At 41.2% G+C, this 24,741-nt stretch overlaps 1 protein-coding gene across 1 annotated transcript; it reads left to right on the forward strand.

Moving 5' to 3' along the window:
- Positions 1 to 803: 803 nt before the first annotated feature.
- On the forward strand, positions 804 to 24,741 carry LOC100020379 (cytochrome b-c1 complex subunit 1, mitochondrial). The gene is made up of 13 exons (XM_001367450.5): positions 804 to 937; positions 3,693 to 3,836; positions 5,160 to 5,246; positions 9,879 to 10,008; positions 13,935 to 14,133; positions 15,153 to 15,232; positions 16,064 to 16,179; positions 17,761 to 17,904; positions 18,804 to 18,964; positions 20,107 to 20,192; positions 21,968 to 22,056; positions 23,487 to 23,562; positions 24,510 to 24,741. Exons 1-13 carry the CDS (start codon positions 869 to 871, stop codon positions 24,572 to 24,574), a joined length of 1,446 nt encoding a protein of 481 aa, XP_001367487.1. The 5' UTR covers positions 804 to 868; the 3' UTR covers positions 24,575 to 24,741.

Raw genomic sequence — 24,741 nt, forward strand, 5'->3', positions numbered from 1 at the left:
GGCAGCTGGTCTGGGGGATGTTGCTCTTCCTTAGGCCCTGGGGCTTGCTTACCTGCTGGAAGGGTGGCAGCTCCTCTGTGGTTGCTGGTGGTGGTGGTGTTGACAGAGGATATCAGGCCCCTTCTCCACAAGGGTTGCTCCCCTCAATCTCGGTGGCAAGGGCCGCCTGCCCGTGCAGGATCAAGGTGCGCTCATGCCATATTACACATCAAAGTGATCTAGGTTAGGATCCATTCCTCCCCACTACATCCATCCCTCAGGGAGGCCAGGAGTTGTTTCTTTGTTTTTCAGTCTTTACTCCCTTTCACCCCTATCGCCCCGCCCAATCAAGACGCTTTAAGCAATAGGGGCTAAATCAATGTTTGTTAAAGAAGTGAACACGTGGATGGGCTGCTGGGCTCCCCTAACTGGGGCTCTGAGGGCTAATGCTCGAGTGGCGTCGATGGAGGGATACGGGGGTGCTTGTCCGGCTACTAGATGGCTTCTGCTGTCGTTTCCAGCTCTAAAGGCTGGCTGGGAACCCTAAGAGTGAATGAATGAAGGGAGGTGCAGGCAGTGATTGACAGGAGCGCTCGAGAACTTCACAGGGTTCTTCGACAGGCGGCGAGAGAGAGGGGGTGAAGGATGGAGGGAGAGAGAGAGGGAGAGAGGGAAAGAACGAAAACAGGAGAGAGCAGGGGCGGGGGGGAGAAAGGGGGAAAAAGAAAGAGGGTGGTGGTGGTGGTGGTGGGACACGGCGGGGGTGGGGGCACGGCATGGGGAAATTAGGAAGAGGAACGAGAAAGCGCATGCGCCTTCTGAGCTGAAGTCCATCTCGCGAGCCTTTTAGCGAATGCTCCGCCCAGTCTGAGGGAAGGAAGGGAAGAAGATGGCGGCCTCCTCTGTCTGCCGGGTCGGCGGTGCCGCGTCTCGGGCCCTGCTCCGCGCCCGTGGCTCGGTGAGGCCTCGCCCCTCTCCGATCAAGCCAGGCGCCCCAGTGTGCGAGGGGAGAAGTGGAACTGTTTTGAAGAGGGGATGCCGTGGGCCGAGAGTCCTCTCGGAACCGGGGCCGCGGGAAGGTCACAGGGTCACGGTCGGGTGGGCCTCCTGCTGAGGTCAGGGGGGGAGGTCGTGGGGCTCGCGTTTGGCTTGGCTCGGGGCACAGGAACCTCCCAGGGCTTGAATAGTCTAAGTGACCCTGGGTATAGAGGGATAGAGGCTGGAGCTCCAGAAAGCCCGTGGTTCCCGGGACAGGATGACCCCAGCCCAGGTTCAGGAAAGGTTTATCAACTGAAAGAAGGGGCTGTGTCGGGTTGGTACACCGGACGGAGTCTGGAGCCCGCCCTGACCTTGGAGCGAGCTGTCGCCCTCCTCGCCTCAATATCCACATCCTCCGAATTGGGGCAGGGGAAGCTAAACCTGACAATGCTTACCTATCTAAGCACCTGGAAAAAGGTGCTTCCGCATACCCAAAAGCGCCCATGGAAACATGAGGAATGATGACCCTCAAATGGAAGTTAATAGTGTGATGTAATGGAAAGAGCATGAGACCTCCTTTGGGAGCCCGGAGTAGGCCTGGGTTCTAATCTCGACAGTGATGATAACGCAGTCCTACTTTGGAAACCTTCAAACATGGTACAAATGGGAGATGCTCTTATCCTTTGCTGTTGCCTCAGACATTCTGCCTGCCAATGAGCGTTGGTTTCAATGGGGTTGACCATTCTGGGTGAGAAATAGTTCTCTTTCATGATCATCACTGACCCTAATAGCTTAGATTTATTTTGCCCTAATTTGAGGGATTAGGGACCCTGGGGGCTACCTGATTTACCTAGTCCATTCTCCTTCACGTTTAAATCCAGGCTTTAAATCCCTACATAAAGTAATGGGTATGTGATATTCCTTTGCTTGATGCAAACTTGAGGATTAGCAAAATATACTTATTAATTCAGGCTAGAAATAGAAGTCTGGAACACTACCTGAAACATAAATATAATAGGATTCTTGAATTAGGAATTGAGAATCGTTTGCCTCTTACTAAATATGATATCTGCATTTGGACCCTTTCTGGGCCTCTGTTTTCTCTCTGTGAATAAGATGTTTGGACTAGGTAATCCCTTATCAACTCTAATCTGAGGTGATTCTGAATACTTCACAAAAAAAATACAGCCAAAAGGGCTGACATTCTAGGCTCCACACTATACTTTGGAAATCAGTACAATGGGGGATAGAGAGTATTCACAGAATTTTGTGGCCCTGTGCTTTTTAATATTTTTACCAGTGACTTAGATAAAATTGTACATGAGAAGCTCATCAGAATTTCAAATGAAACACCAGAATTGGATTGCTAATAAACTAGATGAGTCAGAATCCTTCCCAAATTTTAAAAGGGTAAATTAACATGATGGAGTTCTGTAGGAATAAATGTAATTTTGCTTGTAATTTGCTTTGTAATCAATCTTTTAAGTACAATATGAAAATGATATGGTGAAACAGTAGTTGGTCTGAAAAAGATCTGGATTTTTAGTAGACTACAAGATCAATGTGCATCAACAATGGTATAGTATAACAAAAAAAATCCATAATGTGATTTTGATTTGCATTGAGGAACATGACATCTAGGAAAAGGGAGACTGAGTACACACCCACACCCCCCAATTAGATTTGGTTACTATGGTTTAAGGAGTAAAGAGCTTTGAGTTCATGACATGAAGATCAGTTGAAGGAATTAGACGTATTTAGCTTGAGCTAAATTTAGAGCATTTAGGTGAAGATATACCCTTTCCCCCATATGATGAGTATCTCTTAATACTTGAAAGGGTGTCTTGTAGAGGAGGGAGCATAAAATTGTTCTTTTTTGGATCCAGTGGACAGAACTAGGAACAATGTGTAGAAGTTGCTGCAAAGAGGTATATTTAGGATTGATATCAGGAAAAACTTAAAATGACAATGGGCTGACAATGGAGACTGGATAATTGTTGGATGTATTATAATTGGAGTTCTTGTTGGGCATTGGTTGGACTAGGCAGCCTCTGAGGCATTTTCCAACTCTCAAATGCTGTGATTTTTTAAAATTTATGACTGGATCAGAGGGTGACTGGTGCAGTCTGAAACTTTCTTTTTGAATGGACTAGTTTGAATTACTTGAGTCCTAGAATAATACATAATACTCTCTTTCTGAGAATAGTTGCTTGAGCCACTTAGTTTTACTACTTGATAACTCTGTTAAAATGAGATTAGGAAAAGAGAAAACTAATGTTTGGTCTATGAGTTATTTTGAATTGTCTCTAGAATTTGATCTACTGTTTCTTTGTCTGTAATTAGTCTCCAGTGTTTTGACTTTTTGAATTGTTTTTATGAAAATCATTATGTGTCTGCTTTTCTCTTTTTCTCTGAACTCTTGAACAAGTCAAGACTGTCCTGAATGGACTTAGAGACTGCATTGGGGTGCTGATCCACAGGAGTGGCATTCAAGGAAACAGATTTTTATACAAATTGTGCTTAGGGGAGAGGCAGTTAAAGGATGCAGACTTTGGCTTCACAAAGTTGGATTTACTATGGGAGGGATAGGAGAATATGCTCATCAAATCATTTCTAGGCTTTGGTATCAGGAGGGAAGAGTAAATGGGTCAGGGATTGTATTTGTTGGCTTCAGAATGACTGAGGTCAATATGGCCAGATTTAGAGTTGTTCTAATAACAATGTTATTTCTTCAGCCTTCCCTGTTAAAGTTGCCCACTTCTCGAAGTGCAACTACCTTTGTTCAGACTCTCCAGAACATTCCAGCAACTCAGGTCACCACATTGGACAGTGGACTCCGGGTGGCTTCTGAGGACTACTCCAGACATCCCACCTGTACAGTAAGTTTGAATGGTTTCTAAGAAAGTTAAGTCATTACCTCTCACTATTATGGAGGAAATCCTATAAGTCCCTACTCAAGTAATGGGTCAGCTAGTTGGCTTATGAGTAGGCATTTGTAGGACCAATATACTCTACCACTAATGGGCAGTGCCTGACCTAGTGTTGTCCAATAGGGCAAAAGGGATAGAATGATAAGAGGAGAACACTATTGGCCACAGTCTGGGTCCTAGTCGTATCTCTGCTACAGACTTGCATCTTGGGTAAGTCACCTAACTTTTCTGTGCCTGAATTTTCTCATCTGTAAAATGGAGATACCAATATTAATCCTATGGTTCTTAGTAAGTTGTTAATATAAAATCAGATAGTCTGCCTGAGAGACATTGAAGAGAGAAAAATTATACAACCTGTAATGACTTTGTTTTCTTTTATCCATTAGTAAATATTTTAGGATCATACTTTGTGTGCTAAGTGACTTACAATTCATTGCAGCTGCAATTTACCCTTTATTTCAGGCAAATACCTTAGTCATCTTTTGGGGTGAGCTTTGGATAGATTATCACAAAAAAAGGTCCCTTAATTTCTTCAGCTCTTTAAATAGAAAAGTGAACCTGCCTACGGATCCATGCAGGCAAAATATAGTCTCTAATATGGTTTAACCACATTCAACAAACATTTGTTAAGCACCAACTTCAGAGCCCTTTGTTAGATAGAGGGGAACTTAAAGATTTGGCCAAGGTAAAGCACCTGTTCTCAGAATTCAAAGTCTAGGTGGATGTGATATATAGAATCATAAATATGTAATAGATCATCACACCCTCCTAAGACTCTGAATTCTATAATAGATAAACAAAAAAAATTATCTTAGCAGGTTCTTCCAAGGTGCAAATAAAGGTTATGTGAAATCTGATTGGGTAAGGGATATTACCAAATGAAGAGAATATGAGAATCATGCTGGAAGAGGTTAGATTTAAGTTAAATTTTAAAGAAGGGTGGAAATCCCAATAGGTTAAGAGGAGAGAAGATGTTCTAGGCATTGGGAGCAATGTAAACAAAGGCATGAAGCTGAAAGACACAAGATGTATAGAAGGTACAAAATATAGTATAGTTTGAACTGAGTGAATAGTATGTGTTGGGACAAAGTATGAGAGATGACTGAAGAGTTGGGGGAATACCAGTTTGAGAGAGGGCCTTAAATGGCAGACAGAGGCATTTAAACTTTATTCACTAGGGTTTTGAGCAAAGTAGTGATGTGAACAGATCTGTGTATAACTTCACAAATTGGATGAAGCTCCTGATGTTTTTCTTTATTATTTCTCCTCCAGGTGGGAGTGTGGATAGATGTTGGTAGCCGTTATGAACATGAAGCCAACAATGGAGCTGCCTACTTTGTGGAGCACTTGGCATTTAAGGTATGAATGGGTTAGGTGACTGTTCTCAAAAACCACAGACCCCAGAGACCCTTAAGTTTTGTAGCTTTTAGGACATGAATTTCTGCTTGATTTTGATGTTTAGAGGGTGTCTCTTCACGCGACATAATGTCACTTTATTAAAGAACCACTGATGAAGGATTATCACAGGGTTTGAGCAAGATAAGCTGGTCTACTAAAAGTCCAGGGTGGTTCTAGTGGTAGACTAAAGTTCTGGGGAGGAGATAGCTGTCAAGATGTAGCTTACCTCCTCTAGGGTTCCAGCTCAACTTTGGAAGTGATTCAAGAAAGTTTAGACATTAGACTTTCACTACTTGTGACCATTGCTGATCAATCACTAAATTTCAGCTTAAGCTACCAACTCCTCAGCCTCTTTGACTTCCTGGGTTTATATATCTACTACATCAAATTTGATTGCATTTTCCCCCTTCTGCTACTGTTACTAAAGTATATGCCCAAATCTGGCATATTCTTTCTCTTTCCCTTATTATCCTTGTTTACTACACACTGTTAACCATAAGAGTGGATGCCCTGTGATTCCTTTACAAGAAAAAGGAGAATACATATTTAAACACTTATTTCACTTAGCTCTTTGGCAGTCTGGTACAGCTTGTGGATTCCTCAGAATGTTTTTAACTGCATAAAATAAAGTACATATGATTACAAAGTAAAACCAATTGCATTTTAAAAAGCTATAAAATATTTGAAAACAAGTTTGTGGACCCCACGTTAAAAGTCCATGCCACATATAGTATTACTGTATTTTATGAACAAAAGAGATGAGATTTTTGTGCTGATGTTTGGAAATCATCTGGAAGATGTCTTGTTCCTACTTCCTTTGAAGTCAGAAAAATTGAATGTTTTTGAGTTTTGGCCTTGGAGAAGATCATCTAGAGACATGATTGAGAGAAGCTTTTTTGCCATAGATAGAGAAGAGTTGAAGAGAAAGAGCCAGACTTTATTTGTGATCTTCAGATAAACTAAATGGTATAGGACTGTTGAGTCACGGGTGAAGTCCAATGTTGTTATAGAGAGAGTTTTAGGTATTGATGTGACATTTCTCAGAGCCACTTATGTCTTTCTGCTTTATTGATTGATTACATTATTATATATTTAGTAATTCAGGAGATTGAATAGTTTACAGTAAAGAGACATAAAAGCAGCTTAGAAGAGAAAGTGATGAGCTTTATTAGAGTAACAGACTCCCTGAAAATTAGAGTAGACCATACATAAATTAATGACTCTGAGATGGCATGAAATATTAGAACAAAATCAAAAGAAATAGAAAAGTATGTAAGATATCTGATATCCAAGAGAGCCAATCTGGAAAACAAGGCATAGACCTCTTTTTATTTTAAGAATCCTTAATTTTAACTTAATTCTTAATTAGGTGGATTTGATTAGATTATAGATAATTTATTTAGACTGATAAGGCAGTTTGATTGTTAATTCTCTTAACATAATTAAATTAGATTTATTCTTAATTCTAAATTAATATATTTAATAATCACTGGAATTCCTGGAAACCATGTTATTATTTCCCGAACCAAATCCTGAAAGAAGTCTCAAGAATAGTAGAGCCGAAATCCAGAGCTCCCATGTCAAAGAAAAAGTATATATAGCATCCAGAAAGATTTGTTCAGGCACTAAGAAACCAGAGTCAGAATTACATAAGACCTGGCGACTTCTCATCAAGGAGAATGGGGGGTGGAGGTGGGAGCTGGATTCAAATCTGGTCTCAGATACTTCCTAGCTGGGTGACCCTGGGCAAGTCACTCCACCCAAACTGCTTAACCCTTAATATTGATTCTAAGACAGGTGGCAAGTTGTTGTTTTTATTTTATTTTTTTTTTAAGAAAAGTAGAGAAGTTGGAATACAATGTTCCACAAAGCAAAGGATATGGTAGTAGAACTAAGAATATACTATCCTGCAAAACTGAGTATAATCCTGTAAGTGGGGAGGGAAAGTAGATTTTTAATGGAATAATGGGATTTTACAAACATTTCTGAAAAAAGAACTTTGAAATAAAATATCCAAAAGTCAAGAGAGACCCATTTATTTAAATAGTTGGGAGATATGTGATGGAGTGCTAACATTCTAATGCGAGAAGGGAAAGAGTTTTCCTTTCTTTGAATGGGTAGTAGGTTAAAAAAAAAATAGAACCCTAGGGATAGATTGGTTCCATTCTGACAATTTAAAGAGGGGAAAGAGAAGAGAGGGAAAAAGGAAGAGTATGCTGGTGTAAAAAGGAGTAGGCAAGTGGTAGAACTTGCTGATTCTCATAATTTTGATATACATGAGAAGAATCTACCAAGATGAAGGAAAGGTAAGAGGAATGGTACTAAATGAACCATATTCTCACCTGAATAGGACAGAAGAGGACTGAGCACATGTAGGTATTTGCAAACACAAACATTTTTGGTGGAGAAATATATCAAACTTGACAGGGGAAAAAGTGAGATAGGAAGAGTAGGTTAACAGGATAGAATAACATGAAGGGAATAGTTATAAGGAAAACAGATTTCCTTATTCAGAAGGGGTGATTAAAAAAGGGAAAGGAAAAGAAAATAATTTAAGAGAATACTCATCATTTGGGGAATGGCTGAAAAAGTAGTTGTTACATGAAAATACTGAAATGTTACTTTGCTGCAAGAAATGATGAAAGATGATTTCTGAAAAACCTGGAAAGACTTGTATGAAGTGAATCAGAGTGAAGGGAACAGAACCAGGGTTACTCCAATTTACAAAATAATACTATTGTAATGGAAATCCACTTTGACAGCTTAAAAACTTGGATAAAAGCAATGACCAACCATGTCTCTAGAGGACCTATGATCTAACATGTTAGCCTAGCTCCAGACACAGGTGATGGGTTTGAAGTGTAGAGATAGACTTTGGACATGATTAAGCTTTTTTATTACAAAGGTTTTATTTTCTCTGTTTTTTAATGGGGAGAGGGGAAAGGTGAGAGGAGAATAGTAATGGTGATGCCAAAGATAAGAAGACTGTTAAAGCATTTTGAAAAATATATAGAGAAGTGTGTCGTCCCATAGTATGCATGCATGTCTAGTCAAAGGGTAGAGCTGAGACCTGGGACTGAATTGAATATTCAGAACTTTCTTTTTATAAAGGAAAGAGGGGTACATATTTATGTTAATTTCACACAGCAGCTAGGTAGCACAGTGGATAGAGGACTAGGCCTGAAGTTGGGAGGATCTAGGTTCAAATCTGACCTCAGATACTTCCTAGCTTTGTGCAAGTCATGTAACCCTAGGTGCCTAGCCTTTGCTGCTCTACTAAGACAGAAGATGAGGGTTCATAAAATAGAGTGCACAGAGAAGAACAGAAGGAAGTTTAGAAGGAAGCATAGACAAGCAGGACAGTTTTTAAAGAAACAGGTGAAATTTTTTTTTTATACTTTTGTTTTTAATAAGTAAATAGCATGAAATGGAGACACTTTCATATATAATATTTTATGTTCTATGTATAAGAAATGCTAGTAATTGTTTTGTGGTTTTTAAGTGTATAATGTAACATTTTAAAAAAATTAAGTGGAAGACTAAAGGATGTATGACCAGCCTTCTCATACTTTGCTACATAAAGATTTTTAAATAGTGTATAGAAATAATACAGATATATTTGAATAAAGAAAACTACCTAGGCACACACAGGATGGTACTTAATTTATTAATTACTTTGTTTCAGTACCATTTTTCTAGATACCATTTCATTAGATACCACTAATTTCTCTTATCATTTAGTATCCTGATCTCTTATGACCCCAAAGAAAACTTAGGATGCTCTTATCCTGAAATGTTTTGGAATTCTGACATAGGAGCCTGTATCCCACTTGGACTGTGCCAGTATATCTTTTCTTTCTTTACTTTTTTTTTAAACTTAAATTTAAAAGAAAAAAATTTTTAAACCTTACTGTCTGTCTTAGAATCCATACTGAGTATCAGTTTCAAGGCAGAAAAGCAGTAAGAGTTTGACAATTGGGGTTAATTGACTTGCCCAGGCTCACATAGGTAGGAAATATCAGATCAGATGTGAACCCAGGACCTCCTGTTTCTAGCTCTAGCTCTAACCATCGAGCAACATAGCTGCTGCCCCAATATCTTTCAAGGTTCCCTTCAAGTCAGTACTGCATCCTCCTAATTTGCATGATGAACTTTGATAGTTCACTTAAATTTATATCTAATCTTTGGCTACCTAACTTTTCCCATCAAGTTACCTTTTCAACCCCCAACAAAGGGAAAAATGAGTCCAAACATATAAAAGGTAAGCTTCCATCACTTTAAAAATAAGAATATGATGCCAGTCTGAAAGTACATGAAGATGAGACATTTTATCATTGGATGTTGCATTTTGCTTGGTGAAATACACAGAATAACTGGAATAATTCTATTCTGGAGCAGTCTTAGCTATGGACAAGATGTAATAGCCAGGGTGTTGATTAGTGTTAAGGTTCTGTGAAGCTGCCTGAGGACTCCTCAGATCTGAGTTTTTATCTGCTTGCTAGCGTACAAGACTGTGTTGCTCTTTTCTAGCTGTTAAAGTGGTACAATCTAAAATGCTTTGGCTTTTCTTCTTCCCTGTTGGTTTATTTCCAGGGTACAAAGAATCGTCCTGGAAGAGCATTGGAAGAAGAAATAGAGAAGATGGGTGCCCATCTAAATGCTTACACCACTCGGGAACACACTGCCTATTATATCAAAGCACTGTCTAAGGACCTTCCTAAAGGTAGGCAGTCTTATGTGTTCCCTGTGCTTGGGATGGGAGGAAGAGATAGGTTTTGTTTTCCACTCAGTCAAGCCAACTCATCAGTGGCCTCTTTGGGACTTGGTTGTACTAAGAAGCATTCTACCTCTGAATTTGTAACCTGTGATCTTCCTAGCTGTATAACTCCATAGTCAGCAGTGAAGTATTTGAATCCTTGCTCATCAACTTTAATATTTGTTTGAACTTGAGAAAGTGACTTAACTCTTTTGGGCCATTGTTTCCTCATCTATAAAATGAGGGAGTTGTTGCAGGCCTCTAAAGTCCTTTCAAATCTAAATTTGTGATCCTATGAAAGAAGCCTAAAGCAACCTGATTAGGTTCAAACTGTCCTGAAGTTCTTGCTTGCTATGATCTTGACCACTGGGTGGAGCAGGAAAGACATGCTTGGTTCCCAATATCAATCAATCAGACATTTATTGAGGATCAGTTATGTGTAGACTCCTGTCTTGGGTACTGTGGGGAAGTATAAGCAAAATAGAATATAGATCTTCTGTTCTGGGACAACTTTTGAACTGATTGGTAGTATGTTCACTTTAGCAAATCTTTAGCTTTGCTGGTGTGGGTATTCCTCTATCAGAGATAGGTCTTACTCTTTCTGCTTCTTTTTGATGAGAGATTGTGACTGAAAAGTTCACCACATGGTGACTGACCTACACATTTAACTTGTGCATTTTTAGTTGACTGGTCCTACAGTGAAAGTCACCATCCATCAATAGGCCCACATGTAAGCCTTTCCATTCTGTTTGGACCTGCCCTTTCCTGAGCATGGCCTTTTTTCAGCAGTCAGTAAGGATTTTTAAAGTGCCTACTATGTGTCAAGAACCATGCTAAGTGTTTGTAGAACTCAGGATCAACTCCCTTTTATGATGCTACCTCCATGGAACACGTGATAGAAGAGATGTGAAATGCTGTGTTGTATAAAGTGCCATGAGAACATTTACAAAGGGCATTTCGGTGTTGCATGGGATCATTGAATAAATGGAATGATGAAGATGAAATAGTATGAAATCCATGGCTGAGGCCCTGAATTTGAAATGCAGCATAATCTCATTTGCATTTGATAATATATTGTTGAATTAATTATTTAAAAGTCTGCCCATGTTTTGCAGGGGTTGAATTTCATCCCTATAGCTTTGGCAGAGGTTTTTCAGGAAGTGGGAGGTATCTTGCCTAACAGTCAGCTAGTCTGCTTTCTAAAAAGGAGAGTGAGCTGGCTAAAAAGGTGGTGAATTCTCATTTAGTGCAGTTATTCAAACCAAAGCTATAGGACCACTTGTCAGGGAAGTTGAGGAGCAGGGGCAGGGACAGAGATGTATGCTTCAGATTTGAATTGGTAGATGACCTCTGCAATACTTTCTCACTCCTAAGAGTATGTCATGGCTGTGGGAAAGCACTCTGATGGAGCCTGGCTAATCTTCCTTCATCAGTCCAGAGGCTAACATCTGAATGAAGATTCAGACACCTAAAGAATTTGTCTCTTCTATTGATAACCTATAAAGAGCTTGATTGTCCACAGCTTTTTCTTCCCTTCCTCTGTCCTGCAAAATTAATTTAATTAATCAGATATTAAGTTCCTGCTTGAATTGGAAGGAATTGCTATGGCCAGAACATTGTCCTTGAAACTAGAAGAAATACAAAGTCTAGTTAACTCCACCAAAGCCTTTGCACAGTTTAATAGAGGGATAAGGTGTAGACACAATACAAAACAAGCTGTGTGTTTATAATTTAATAAGGTGGTAATTTATCCCCTAGTTCAGTGATGGCAAACCTTTTATTTTATTTCATTATTTATTTATTTTGTTTTTTAAGTTTAGGAAATTTTTATTTAATTAATTTAGAATGTTTTTCCATGGTTACATGATTCATGTTCTTTCCTTCTCTTCCCCCTACCCCATCCTGTAGCTGATATACAATTCTACCGGGTTTTACATGTGTCATTGACCAAGACCCACTTCCATATTATTGATATTTGCACTAGAGTGATTGTTTAGAGTCTGTATCCCCAATCATATCCCCATCAAATCATGTGATCAAGCAGTTGTTTTTCATTTGTGTTTCTACTCCCACTGAGGGAGTCAGAATGTGGATAGTGTTCTTTTTCACAAGTCCCTCAGAATTTTCCTGGATTATTGCATTACTGCTAGTAGAGAAGTTCATTGCATTTGATTGTGCCACAGTGTATCCGTCACTGTGTATAAGGTTCTCTTGGTTCTACTCCTTTCACTCTGCATCAATTTCTGGAGGTCGTTCCAGTTCACATGGAGTTCCTCCAGTTCATTATTCCTTTGAGCATGGCATATACCACAATTTTTTCAACCATCCCCTCATTTTCCAATTTTTTGCCACCACAAAGAGCAAGGCTATAAATATTTTTGGTACAAGTCTTTTTTCCTTATGATCTCATTGGGTTATATAAACCCAGCAGTGTTATGTCTATATCAAAGGGTAGGCAGTCTTTTAGTGCCCTTTGAGCATAGTTCCAAATTATCATCCAGAATGTTGGATCAATTCACAACTCCACCAGCAATGCATTAATGTCTCAATTTTGCCACATCCCCTCCAACATGGCGAACCTTTTAGAGAAAGAGTTCCAGCCCTGCCCCCACCCCTGACTGCATGCTATGCCACCCCCCCCCCAATCCCAAGTGCCAGGTGTGCCCTGCCCCCACCTTATCCCACATAGGAGAGGGAGAAAGCATTCCCTTTATGCTGCAGGTTGGAGGGGTTGCTGAAGTGAGGAATGCCCTCAGTGTAAAGGGGGGAGGGAGTGGCACAAGTGTTTCACTCCCCTCCAGCTCTGCCTCCTGTGAGCTGCCCTCTTTATCCCCTGTATGCTTCCATTGGGCTATTGGGCAGAGGGATTGGTGTTGTGAAAAAATGTGGGGAAAAAAATGCCTGAGCACAGTGGAGGGGGAAGGGGAGCAGCTCTGCCCGAGTTCCTCTGCCTTTCTAGTAATGGACTCTGGGAGTGGGGGTAGTGTGCATGCCCACAGAGAGGGCTCTGTGTGCCATCTTTGGCATACATGCCATAGGTTTGCCATCACTGCCCTACTTTATCCTTTCAGTGTGGCATAGTAGAAGGAGCAATAGTCAGAGGATTTGAGTTTTAATCATAGCCGTGCTGTTTACTAACTCTGTGAACTTTTAGGCAAATTACTTCATGCATGGTTTCCTTGTCTGTAAAATGAGGAGGTTGGAGTAGGTATCACTTTAACTATTATATTCTGGGTTATTTCTCTTCTAGACCTAAGCCACCAAGAAAGTTTCCTGGCAAGATATTTATTTATTAGAAAAGAATAATGTTATTTGCCATTAATACATGAATTTGGAATATTTAGAAATTATCTGTAAATTACAACTGAGCAGTATTAAAGTTTCTAATTCTTTTTGCCCTAATTGTTGTCATGACTCCATTGTGACCTTACCCAGACTTTTGCCTGTCCTCAGTTATAAATTGTGCTCTTTCCTAAGAATCCCTGCTTAGCCCCTGATTCTGTCTTCAGATTGTTTCCTTAGTACATTGGTGGGTTGCCATAAGGGCCACATGCCCATTTTTGGTTGAAATACCTGACTGTCCTCAGGAGTCTCCACCAATAATAATGTCTGATAAGTATGTTATAACTAAATTATTGAGGAAATGAAGTGAATTTTTATAAATATCATTTATTTCACTTTCAAAGAAAAAAAGAAATATTCTTACTATGACATTTTGTTCTGGCCAAGAATAATGGGCATATATGTCTCTGGAGGTGGGGAATGTAGTGATTACCAAAAGGTTCTCCTGTTCCAGACCACTAGCTTATTTGCCCATTACCTACCATTAAGTTGGTGAGATTTTTATGGTAGGAATGCTTTTTCTCCTAATCTATATAATGTGTGTCTTATAGCTGTTGAAATCTTGGGTGACATTGTGCAGAACTGCAGTTTGGAGGACTCTCAGATTGAGAAGGAGAGAAATGTGATTCTTCAGGAGATGCAGGAGAGTGACAACTCCTTGCGGGATGTGGTGTTTGACTATCTCCATGCCACTGCTTACCAAGGCACTCCTCTTGCCCAAGCTGTTGAAGGACCCAGTGAGAATGCCAGGTGAGAATTCACTGCAAAGCGGCAGTCAGTGTTCCTGGAGCACCAGCTAAGTGTAGAGCTCTGTGTTTTATCATGGGTGATGTGGGACATTGTAGGGAAACATAGAACCTTATCCAGGCATAAATGCTAAATATAATGAAGTCTTGGAATCATCTAAATGAATTTTGCCTTTCAAAGGCAAATCCTCACTCATTCTAACTGCTCTGATTAGACAGAAATATGGTTCAAGGCCACTGGAGCTACTTTCTTCAGTGTCTGACTTTTTTTTGATCATCCTCAATAGAGGCAAATATTGGGCATTTGAAGATGGTTTTGATTTTTGGAAACACCATCCTCAAATGCCCAATATTTGCCTCTGTTCTAGGGGAAGGGCTAGGAGGAGGAGATAGGTAGTGGGGAGAGGTGTGCTGGGCTTATGCTGGGCCCCCTTTCCTCTTCTGGAGCCCTCTGAAGGCATTGGGCCTGGAGCAGGGAGCCTCAGTCTGCAGGGTGGATGCCATTCTTTCCCTTTCCTAAGCAGCCTTGGGTCAAGATGATAATGATAGTAATAATGTACTTATCACCATCCTTACATTTATATTGGACTTTTAAAATTAAATGTTTTCTTCACAACAACCCACTGAGTTTTGTCATGCACTTATTTTATAAGTGAGGGAACAGAGGCTCCTAGAGGTGGTGTGACTCTTGTCCAGAAATTATTGAAGCCAGGACTGACCCAGAATTCTTTTTGAACCCTACCTTAGTACTCTTCCTAATACTTTAGTATACTGTCTACCTGTATTTACCCAAACTTTTCCAGATGTTAATCTAAAAGTATTGACTTTGGAGTCAGAAGACCTGGGTTCAAATCTCACTTCTACTGCTTAATTACTGGTGTGACAAGTCATTGAACCTCCCTGGGCCTTAGTTTCTCTTCTGTAAAATGATGGAGTTGGATTAGATAGCCTGTGAAATGTCTTCCAGCTCTAGATCTAAGTTTCTGGGATTTTTTATGTTGAACTTGTCACTGTCTTTTTTAGGAAATTGTCCAGGCAAGACTTGACTGAATTTATTGAGACTCACTACAAGGCCCCTCGAATGGTGCTGGCTGCTGCAGGAGGTAAGTGTGGAGTGTACCTCTTTCTTTTACCAGGAAGGAGCTAGGCCAGATAGAACATGAAGGCCAGGAGAAGGGTGTGGATGTACAAATGTCTTTGGCACTACCTAGGGTGGTGTAGCAGTTCCACCTGGAACCTGATGAGGGCTCTGGTGCAGAGCAGGGTGATAAGAAGAGAAGGACTATGGGATCATTCATCACCCTGTACCCCTTTCTTTCTGTCATTTCACCCCTACATTTCTCTCACCCCTTCTTCCTTTCTTCAGAACCCCTTCCCTTCTCATCACACTCTTTGCCATGTCTGATCCCAGTTACCTCATGACCTGCAACCGTTTTTTGAGGCTTTTTCCTTTATTTCCTCCCTGTATGTAATCCCTTAGTTTGTATCATTGGCTCATCTGCAGAGTAGCACTCAGCTTGTTTAGCTGTGGGTGTTTTACAAGAAGGCTCAAGACTGAAGGGTTGGAAGTGGTTTTTTGGCTGTAAGTGAAGCTGCCACCCATCTGTGTTTGTGCTGAGGTTTGCTTGTGCTCGAGGGACTTTGTCTCTCCAAGTTCTGTGACAGTAGAGTCTATCAGAATTAGTCCAGGCCTGATATTTTCTTAAGTGTTGATGTTCTGTCAGCTTTAGTGCTATAAGGTATCCCTTCCCTACCTGAATGGTTTGTGCTTTTCCAGACATTGCCTTTCCATATTTACTCTACATCCATGATTCTGTGACTTCTCACTGAGCTGTCTCCCTTGGGCTTAAGCCTTGAGCTTGGGTAGTAGCAAAGGTCATTGAAGAATCATGGCATTGAGGACATCATGCTACCTTTTTGCTTTCCCTGACCAGATGTGAAGCACAAGCAGCTAGTGGACCTTGCTGCGAAGCATTTCAGCAATGTTCCTACATCATATGCTGAGGATGCTGTGCCTCTCCCTTCATCTTGCCGCTTCACAGGCAGTGAGGTATGCTTTTTTTAACAAATGCCTCCTAGGCTCAGAGAAAAGGATGTTGGGATGGTTGATTCATCATTTTATACATTTTATATTTATTTAATCTATTCTCTGCCACTGGAGTTTTCTTTTGTTGCCTCATAGTATGTTGAACTGACCCTATCTTCTTGAAGGGTCTGGAAGATCTTACCATTCCTGGTTATTGTTTCTTATCTTTGTATCCCCAGCTTGTACCTTGAATGTTTTTGTTATTCAATCATTTCAGTCACATCTGACTCCTGATGACCCCATTTGGGATTTTCTTGACAAAGACACTGGAGTGGTTTTCCATTTGCTTCTCCAGGTCATTTTACAAATGAGGCAAACAGGGTTAAGTGACTTACTGAGGGACACACAGCTAGTGTACGAGGCCAGATTTAAACTTGGGAAGATTAGTCTTCTGACTCCAGGCCTGGTACTCTATCCACTATATCACATAGCTGCCTTGAATGTAATAAACTATAATTAATTGATGAATTGTGTATTGGCCTTGCCACAGGCCGTATGCTTATATTGGCCAAAGACTAGTCTGCCTAAGTGTGATAAAGGGTTATCACCATAAGGTTGGCCACCAAGGCATGAGTTGTTTTGACTGCAATAATTTATGAAGCCATTCATGTAGGAAGCATAGAGAGATTGTAGTTTCTCTTGGGGAAATAAATACTCACACTTGAGGACATCATGGATCTTTTGAAGTATTTCAGTAATTATTTTTGCCCAAACCACTTTTGATAATCTTGGGTCCAAATTTGGCCAAAGCTGTTGATGGGATTTGGGAAAGGGAAGACTTGTTAAACTCCAGTGTTCCAGAGGCAGAGAATAATAAAGTGGCTCTAAGAGGTTCCCTACATAGACCTCTATAAACAGATTCTGACAGATATAGTGGATTAGGTAAGAAAATTGAAAGGCTCCAATTTATCAGAGACAAATTTTGTAAGGAGCACAAGGCCATCATTACTCTGTCCTTTGCCACTGGGGATAATGTTTGTGAATAGCCATAGTGACCTTGAATAAGACTGCAACCAAAGATCCATCTTCTGACCAGTTTAATGAGATAGTCTTCCTTCTAAACCCATGTTCTTAACCTTTTTTGTATCATGGAACCCCTCTGGCAGTCTGGTGAAACTTGTGGACATTTCTTGGAATAATGTTTGTTCTGAGCATCTATAATTGAAGGAAATCTTAAATTTCAGTTACAGATGAGTGTGTAAGGATGTAATATTTTTTCCCCCTATGTTCATTTCCTACTCTTTTCTTCAATCTGTCTTCTAATCCTCAGTCTAGACTGATTTCCCAGAAGGCATCCCTTCCTCCTGCATCTTCTATCCCCCATCCTGATTGTGAATTGCTTGGGAAGAGGGCCTTAAGCTTCTCTTCTGTATTTCTCTAATAAGGCCTGGCAGAGGGGATAGTGCTTATGGGATGAATATATAAATCTATGTGCTTAGCTGTCTTAAAGAACACTCAAATAATCCCTCTAGAATGTGTTTTCTGGAGGTGTTGTGCAGTACTATCTTTTTGTGAGCTTCCTTTAAATCCCTCTTTTTGTTTCAGATCCGTCACCGTGATGATGCTTTGCCTCTAGCTCATGTGGCCATGGCAGTCGAGGGCCCAGGCTGGGCCAACCCTGATAATGTTGCTCTCTTGGTAGCCAACTCGATCATTGGTCACTATGACTGTACTTATGGAGGAGGTGTGGTAAGGGTCTTGGCTTCTCTTCTGCTGTGTGTGAGGGGATGGTGCTTATAAGGTCCTGGTGTTTAGCAGTGGCTCTCAAGGAAGCAGGCACCACAAGGGGCTTAGGAAGGTAGGGAGACAACAAAAGGCCTGTGTATGGGGTTTTCCTTCTGCAGTCTGTGTGTGCATGTGTGTTTTGTGAGTGGTGAGGAATGAAGAAAGAGTGGGAAAAGTAGCAAGCTCCTGAGCAGATCTTGTATAAAGTAGAAATTACTGTAGTTCTTTATTTACTTGGATTCTTTTTCCTTTGAATCTTTTCATATAAAATGGAGCATGTTTTGAGTTTGACCAAAAATTGATCTGTTTGGGGATATGGTTCAGAATATAGCAAATAAAAGGATAAAGTTCCCTCCTAAAAAGGATCACAGTGATGCTTGGGAGTATGGAGCCCCAAGAGAGCCAGGTGGTATGGGAAGGGCCACAGAAGATGGGAAAACAAGCAAAAAAGCCTCCCCAGGAAGGCAGGATGTAAGGGACTATGCAGAGCATGCACTATTGTATGAACAGTTTCTGCCTTGGGAAGAGAGATGAGGGAAGACCAGGGCAAGTTCCTGTTGATTTTATGCTGACTTGGGTATTCTTGGTGAGACCTTTTATAAAATTTCAGTGACTGGAAATGGCTCTCCTGTATTCCTTCTGTTGAGGGTTAGGGAGACCGGAGGGACCAGGAAAGTATGATTTCCCTCTCTATAGCTGCTGGGCCTTTGGAGGAGGCAGGGTATGGTGAGCTCTGGTTGTCTCAGAGCTTTGGCTTATCAGGCTGTTGTTTCTGCTCTCCTAACTTAGAGGGTTGAACAGCTTGGTTTCTTGTCAAAGAAAGGGGCTGATGTTAAGGTTATATTCTATCTGACTTGTTATAGCACCAGTCAAGTCCATTGGCATCTGTTTCTGCGGCGAACAAGGTCTGCCAGAGTTTCCAGACCTTCAATATCTGCTACTCAGAAACAGGTCTGTTTGGCATCCACTTTGTCACTGATCGAATGAACATCGATGACATGGTCTTCTTCCTTCAGGGCCAGTGGTAAGTGACTGCTAAGAAAAGACTAGTTTTTGGCCCTTCCCTGTGGGCTTTGGACTATTGGATAGAAATACCTCCAGAATAGACAATGTCTACAGGTTACTTCTGGCTGCAAGCTTGTCGTTGCCTCAGTGTTAAGTTTTGCATATGACTTTTTTTTCAAATTGAAAAATTTTTATTTAATTAATTAATTTAGAATATTTTTCTGTGGTTACATGATTCACGTTCTTTCCTTCTCCCCTTCCCCTGTAGCGTACAGTTCCACTGGGTTTTACATGTATCATTGATCAAGACCTATTTCTCTATTATTTATAATTGTGCCAGGGTGATTATTTAGTCTACATTCCCCATCATACCACGTAATCAAGCAGTTGTTTGTCTTCTGTGTTTCTACTCCCATGGTTCTTCCTCTGATTGTGGATAGCGTTCTTTCTCATAAGTCCCTTAAAATTGTCCTGGATCATTGCATTGCTGCTATTAGAGAAGTCTATTACATTCGATTGTACCACAGTGTATCAGTCTCTGTGTACAATGTTCTCCTGGTTCTGCTCCTCTCACTCTGCATCAACTCCTGGAGGTTGTTCCAGTCTCCATGGAATTCTTCCAGTTCATTATTCCTTTGAGCACAATAGTATTCCATCACCAACAGATACCACAATTTGTTTAGCCATTCCCCAATTAGAGGGCATCCCCTCATTTTCCAATTTTTTGCCACCACAAAGAGCGAGACTATAAATATTTTTGTACAAGTCTTTTTCCTTATGATCTCATTGGGGTACAAACTCAGCAGTGTTATGGCTGGATCAGAGCAGAGTCTTTTAAATGCACATGACTTTTTAAAAGTCACTGGATCTTTCCCTTTCACCCTATCTGCCCCCTATTTTACTTATGAGGAAACTGAGGCCCAGGGTGTTTAAATGACTTGCCCAAAGTCATACAGGAAGTATCAAGGGTGGAATTTTGAACTTAGGTCCTCTTGCTTCGAAACCAGCATTCTTTCCACTGTACCACACTGCCTAAGGCCAGAAATAAAGGTCCTTTCATCTAGAACTTCAAAATGTTGTTAACCATATGGTTAATTGGGAATCATACCTTCTATGTATAGTTTAATATGACTAATGAATGACCCAAACTTTCCTGTCTAGGATGCGTCTGTGTACCAGTGCCACTGAAAGCGATGTGATGAGGGGCAAAAACATCCTGAGAAATGCTTTGGTGTCTCATCTGGATGGTATGTCTGCTAGAAGCCTGGGGGCTTCATGCTGCATCTGAATTTGGGTGATCTGAGAGGCATGAAGAGACGCTATAGAAATGACATTCTTTCAAGGACTCTAATGTTTCAGCCTTTCTGGCTTTATATCCTGATTTTCCCTTAGCAGATTCTTTCTCTTCTCTGAGTATGCTTTAAGAAGCCTTCATCAAAGTTCCCTGGTGCTTCCTTATGATGTGGAGGTGACTCTGGGACCTTAAAGGTTGTAGCAGCAGGAAACAGACTTTGGCACGAACCATGTCTATTTCCTAAGGCCTATCCTAGCTAAGTGTTACTCATCGTGAATTTAGAATCAGACAGAACCTTAGTAGTCATTTAGTCCAACCTCTTAATTTTATCGATGACAAATCAGAAATGCAGAGAGATTTAAGTGCCTTACTTGAGGTAATTTTGGTTTTTATTTGTCCTCTGACTCCTGTGTCCAGCACTCTTTCCATTGCTTAGAAGTTTGGCCATCACTGTGGTGGTGTGGTGGTTCAAAAAATAGGATTTTATGAACCATCTACCAAATGTGGTATAACAAAAAGAGTGCTAGAGTCTAGAGAGCTGAGCTTGAGCTTTGGCACTAAATGTGGAGTCTATTGGTAGCAAATCATTTAGCCTTTCTGAGTCTTGTTTTCTTAATGTTTGAAGCAGGAATCATAGTACTTGCCTATTTAATGGGGTTAATGTAAGGAAAGTGCTTTATAAACGTTAGAGTACTGAAGTATTATTATTCATTTATTTGTTTTTAAAAACCCTTCGCAATACAATACTGTGTATTGGCTCTCAAGGCAGAAGAGTGGTAAGGGCTAGGCAATGGGGATCAAGTGACTTGCCCAGGGCCACACAGATAGGAAGTGTCTGAGGCCAGATTTGAACCTAGGACCTCTCCCATCTCTAGGCCTGGCTCTCAATCCACTGAGCCACCCAGCTGCCCCCAGTACTGAAGTATTATTAAGTCAAGGAGAAGTTTCATTTTGTACTGGTAGCTCTTAAAATAAAAGGAAATTTTGTCAGTATAGTGATACATAACCCTGTGTGTGGGGTCAAAGTGAACAAATGTTTTGTAAGATCCTATACTTAGAGCTGGGAAGGCTTGTAGAGGTCATTGTTGAACTACCTCATTTTGCAGATGAGGAAGCTAAGGCCCAAAATGTTAAGTGACCTGACTGAGTCATACAGGTAGTGCAGTGGCAGACTCAGGATCCAAATCTACACCCTTTGATTCCAAATCTAGTGCTCTACTGTACCATACTGCTCTTACCAAGGGCCATGTGTGCTGTGGTGGCTACAAGTTACAGCTTTTGAGCTAGAACTTTTCTTGAATTCTGTGATTTGAACAAATCCATAGAAAATTGAGCTAGCCCCATTTAATGAAAAGCAGGTTCTGCCTTTTCTTTTTATCTTTAGTTGATGCATAGAGGAGAGATCTCTTCCCTTCTTTGGAAAAATCCTGGGACAATGCTTTGATTTAATAGACTCTATATTCCTGTGTGCTATAAACATTCAGATGATACCCCTTGTTCTCCAATTCCTCTTCCATTTGTACTCTCAGAACAGGTCTTCGAAATATTAAGTGGTTTCTTCATTCAGGGTAGTACTTCCTGATTTTTGTAAAATTTAATTTTCTAGCTATGAAATCTCTTGTGCTTCTTTACCTCATAAAGGTGTTTAATTTTGAAACTAGGAGGATGGAAAGAACTCTCACTAAGACATTTGTCTTGAGTATTAAATTTGGACAAATCTTTTTGCAGGTACTACCCCGGTGTGTGAAGACATTGGACGTAGCCTTCTGACTTATGGCCGCCGCATTTCTTTGTCTGAGTGGGAGAGCCGGATTTCGGTACATAAAGGCTGGAGTGGGTGAACAGTGGGCTACTTTGGAGACCATATTTCTTTCTAACATCACATATTTGCCTTGAGGAGGGGAGGATATTTCTTCTGTTTTTCTGTATGGCTTTGGGCAGTTTTGCCTCTAATAAGATGAGAGTAGAGGTGGAACCGGCACCATTGCATTAATGGGCATAGATCAGGCACATGTAGGCACTCCAGGGCCTGTGTAGATTTGGAGTTTGCATTCTTAGTTTCACATGGTTTTCTCTTTGGGCACAAGACTTATTGCCAAGAACTGCAGGCTGCTTGAGGTATGCTATCTTGGCCAATCTTCAAATGACTGTGGGTTTTGTGCAGTGAACCCTGTGAACCTAAGCCCAGAAAACACTTAAATTAGACTTTCCTCAGAAATTGGCCCAATTTACTGACTGCCTATGCTTTGTTCTTAAGTTGAGGTCATTGAAGGAATTAGCAATTCTTTCTTCCTGCTTGGTATTCTAATTCCCCTAACTGAGATTACTTCTACTCTTGAGGTGATCAGTTGGGCAAGTTCCAGTTGGAACCTTGTGGGCACCTCTCCTAGGATAGAGAAATGTTTTGTTCCTGTGGTTCATTGGGCTTTAGTCATCTCTGGTGCTGTAAGCCAGATTTGCTATAGCAGCTAAATTTCTTTTTTTCTTTTTGGTTGGAACTGGAGTTCCATAGATAATAATTCTGCCGTCAGAAATTCAGCAGAGCAGTATGCTTTCCACTGTCCCTTCTTTACCAGTTTGCTGCTGCTGTTTGGACTGCAAGAGAGTTTTGATTATAAGAGGAAGCTATTTTAATAACCCCTCTATCACATAATCAGGGTTTCCTTGGGGTTTCAGAAGGGTCTAATGGCAGCTCACCTGGGTGCTTGGGAGACCAGGGAGGAGTTGGATGGGTGAGTTCTTCCTTCTTGACCCCTTACCTGAGTAATTGATAGCATGAAAGGGACATTAAGAGGGAATGAGTGTTTGTAGGAGGCCTAGAGAGCCCATGGGAGCAGTCATTTGTGTGGGTATAAGAGGCTGGAGAACATATAGTAAGTAGGCTAGATAGCACAATTGATGGATTAACTTCTAGAAGTCTGCCATCTCTGAGTTGAAACATGTTTGAAGTAATCTCTGCTATTTTCTTCATCCGGACATGCTGAATTTTACTTGCTTAAGAGTATACCTACCAGGAATTCTTTTAGTAGCAATTAGTCTAATTAGGCAGTTTTAAAGCATTTTCTGCTCTGTTTCCCAACAGTATTTACCATGAAGAGAAGAAACTGCCTTGGCAAAGAAACTAACAAAGAAAATTTCAGGGTCAAATGTGTTGTTGATTTTGAAACCTTGTTATTGTGTGGGTGAACCCCTGTCTTATGTGTCTCGAGAGCTGACTTCCTGCCTGTCTGACATTTGCTTTTCCTAGGACATTGATGCTAGTGTTATTCGAGAAGTCTGCTCTAAATACCTATATGACCAGTGTCCTGCAGTGGCTGCAGTGGGTAAGTAGTTCACGGGCTGACACCTCTACTCAGGTGAGGCAGGCAGTTGACTAGGGCTGGGACTAGCATTTTTTTGTTGAGTAGGTTTTTTTCCTTCCCTTGGGTGTGGGTTTACAAAGAGGAGGAGCCTGGTATTTATCTTAGCATTTTTTCCCCTTTGAATTTCTGCCAGGTTTTCAAAGTCAGATTAATGACTTCCCTTCTTTTCTCCATCATTTGGACTGAGGCACATTTCTGCCTCTCCAGATTGAAACAGGGAGAAAGGCAATCTTGCTGGAAATTGTGGGACTAAAAACCATCTCATTGTGGGGCTAAAAGCCACCTCCTTGTGGGAGGTTCTATATCTTGGGCAGAGGAAATAGATCCCTCAAGTAAAGGAGGGAGGGACCCCTGCCCTCCCTTTATTGCCCTGGCCACTCCCTGTTCAGAATAGCTCCTAGATGCTGCTCTGACATGTTTGCTTGTCAGTCAAAGGGAGTTCCATCAGTAAACCTGCCCCAGCAGCTCCCTTCCCTCTCCCACTGATCAGGTGGTGAATTTCCTTCTCTCAGTTCTTTTTAAAGGGGTAACTTTGATCTTTCTCACTGAACTGAGGTTAATGCATTGTGCGGAGGGGAAAAGGCTCAGGTAGGGACATGGGACTGTGAGTCTTAGAGGGGTGGAGAATTAGGTCATATTTAGAGATGGGGGATAGCAGGGTGGTGCCAGCCTGGAGCTTGAAGGAACAGGCTTATTGCCTCCTGAAGCTGAACATTCCCTTCCCTCTTGGCTCACGTTTCAGGCAGCTCGCCTGCCTCGTTCACTCCTTCCAAGGCCTGTTGATGATCCCTGAGGCCAGGTGTCCTGTGCTGGGTGGGGAGGGAGGGGTGCGGAACTGTGACAAGCCCTTCAGTGGGTCTCTGCAGACAGTGCCTTAGGCTGACTAACTAACGGCTCTGTTCCCTCAGGTCCCATCGAACAACTCCCTGACTACAACCGTATCCGTAGTGGCATGTTCTGGCTGAGATTTTAGGGGCCACACCCAGTCAAGGATGAGAGCTGTGGGATCCAGGTCTCTGGAGGTGCTCCCTCTATTCAGGAAGACTCCCTCCAAACACCTCTGTGTGGTAACAGCCACCCAGCTTCCTGGGTGAGCAGTACTGTTTTGGATCATGTCTAAATAAAAGTAATTTAATTGAA

Source organism: Monodelphis domestica, chromosome 7 (genome assembly GCF_027887165.1).
Source record: "Monodelphis domestica isolate mMonDom1 chromosome 7, mMonDom1.pri, whole genome shotgun sequence".
NCBI lineage: Eukaryota > Metazoa > Chordata > Mammalia > Didelphimorphia > Didelphidae > Monodelphis > Monodelphis domestica.

Coding starts and splice junctions, on each gene's coding strand:
- LOC100020379 (XM_001367450.5), top strand. CDS start 869: ATGGCGGCCTCCTCTGTCTGCCGGGTCGGCGGTGCCGCGTCTCGGGCC. Junction 938..3,692: donor TGCTCCGCGCCCGTGGCTCG/GTGAGGCCTCGC, acceptor TTATTTCTTCAG/CCTTCCCTGTTAAAGTTGCC. Junction 17,905..18,803: donor GTACTTATGGAGGAGGTGTG/GTAAGGGTCTTG, acceptor GACTTGTTATAG/CACCAGTCAAGTCCATTGGC.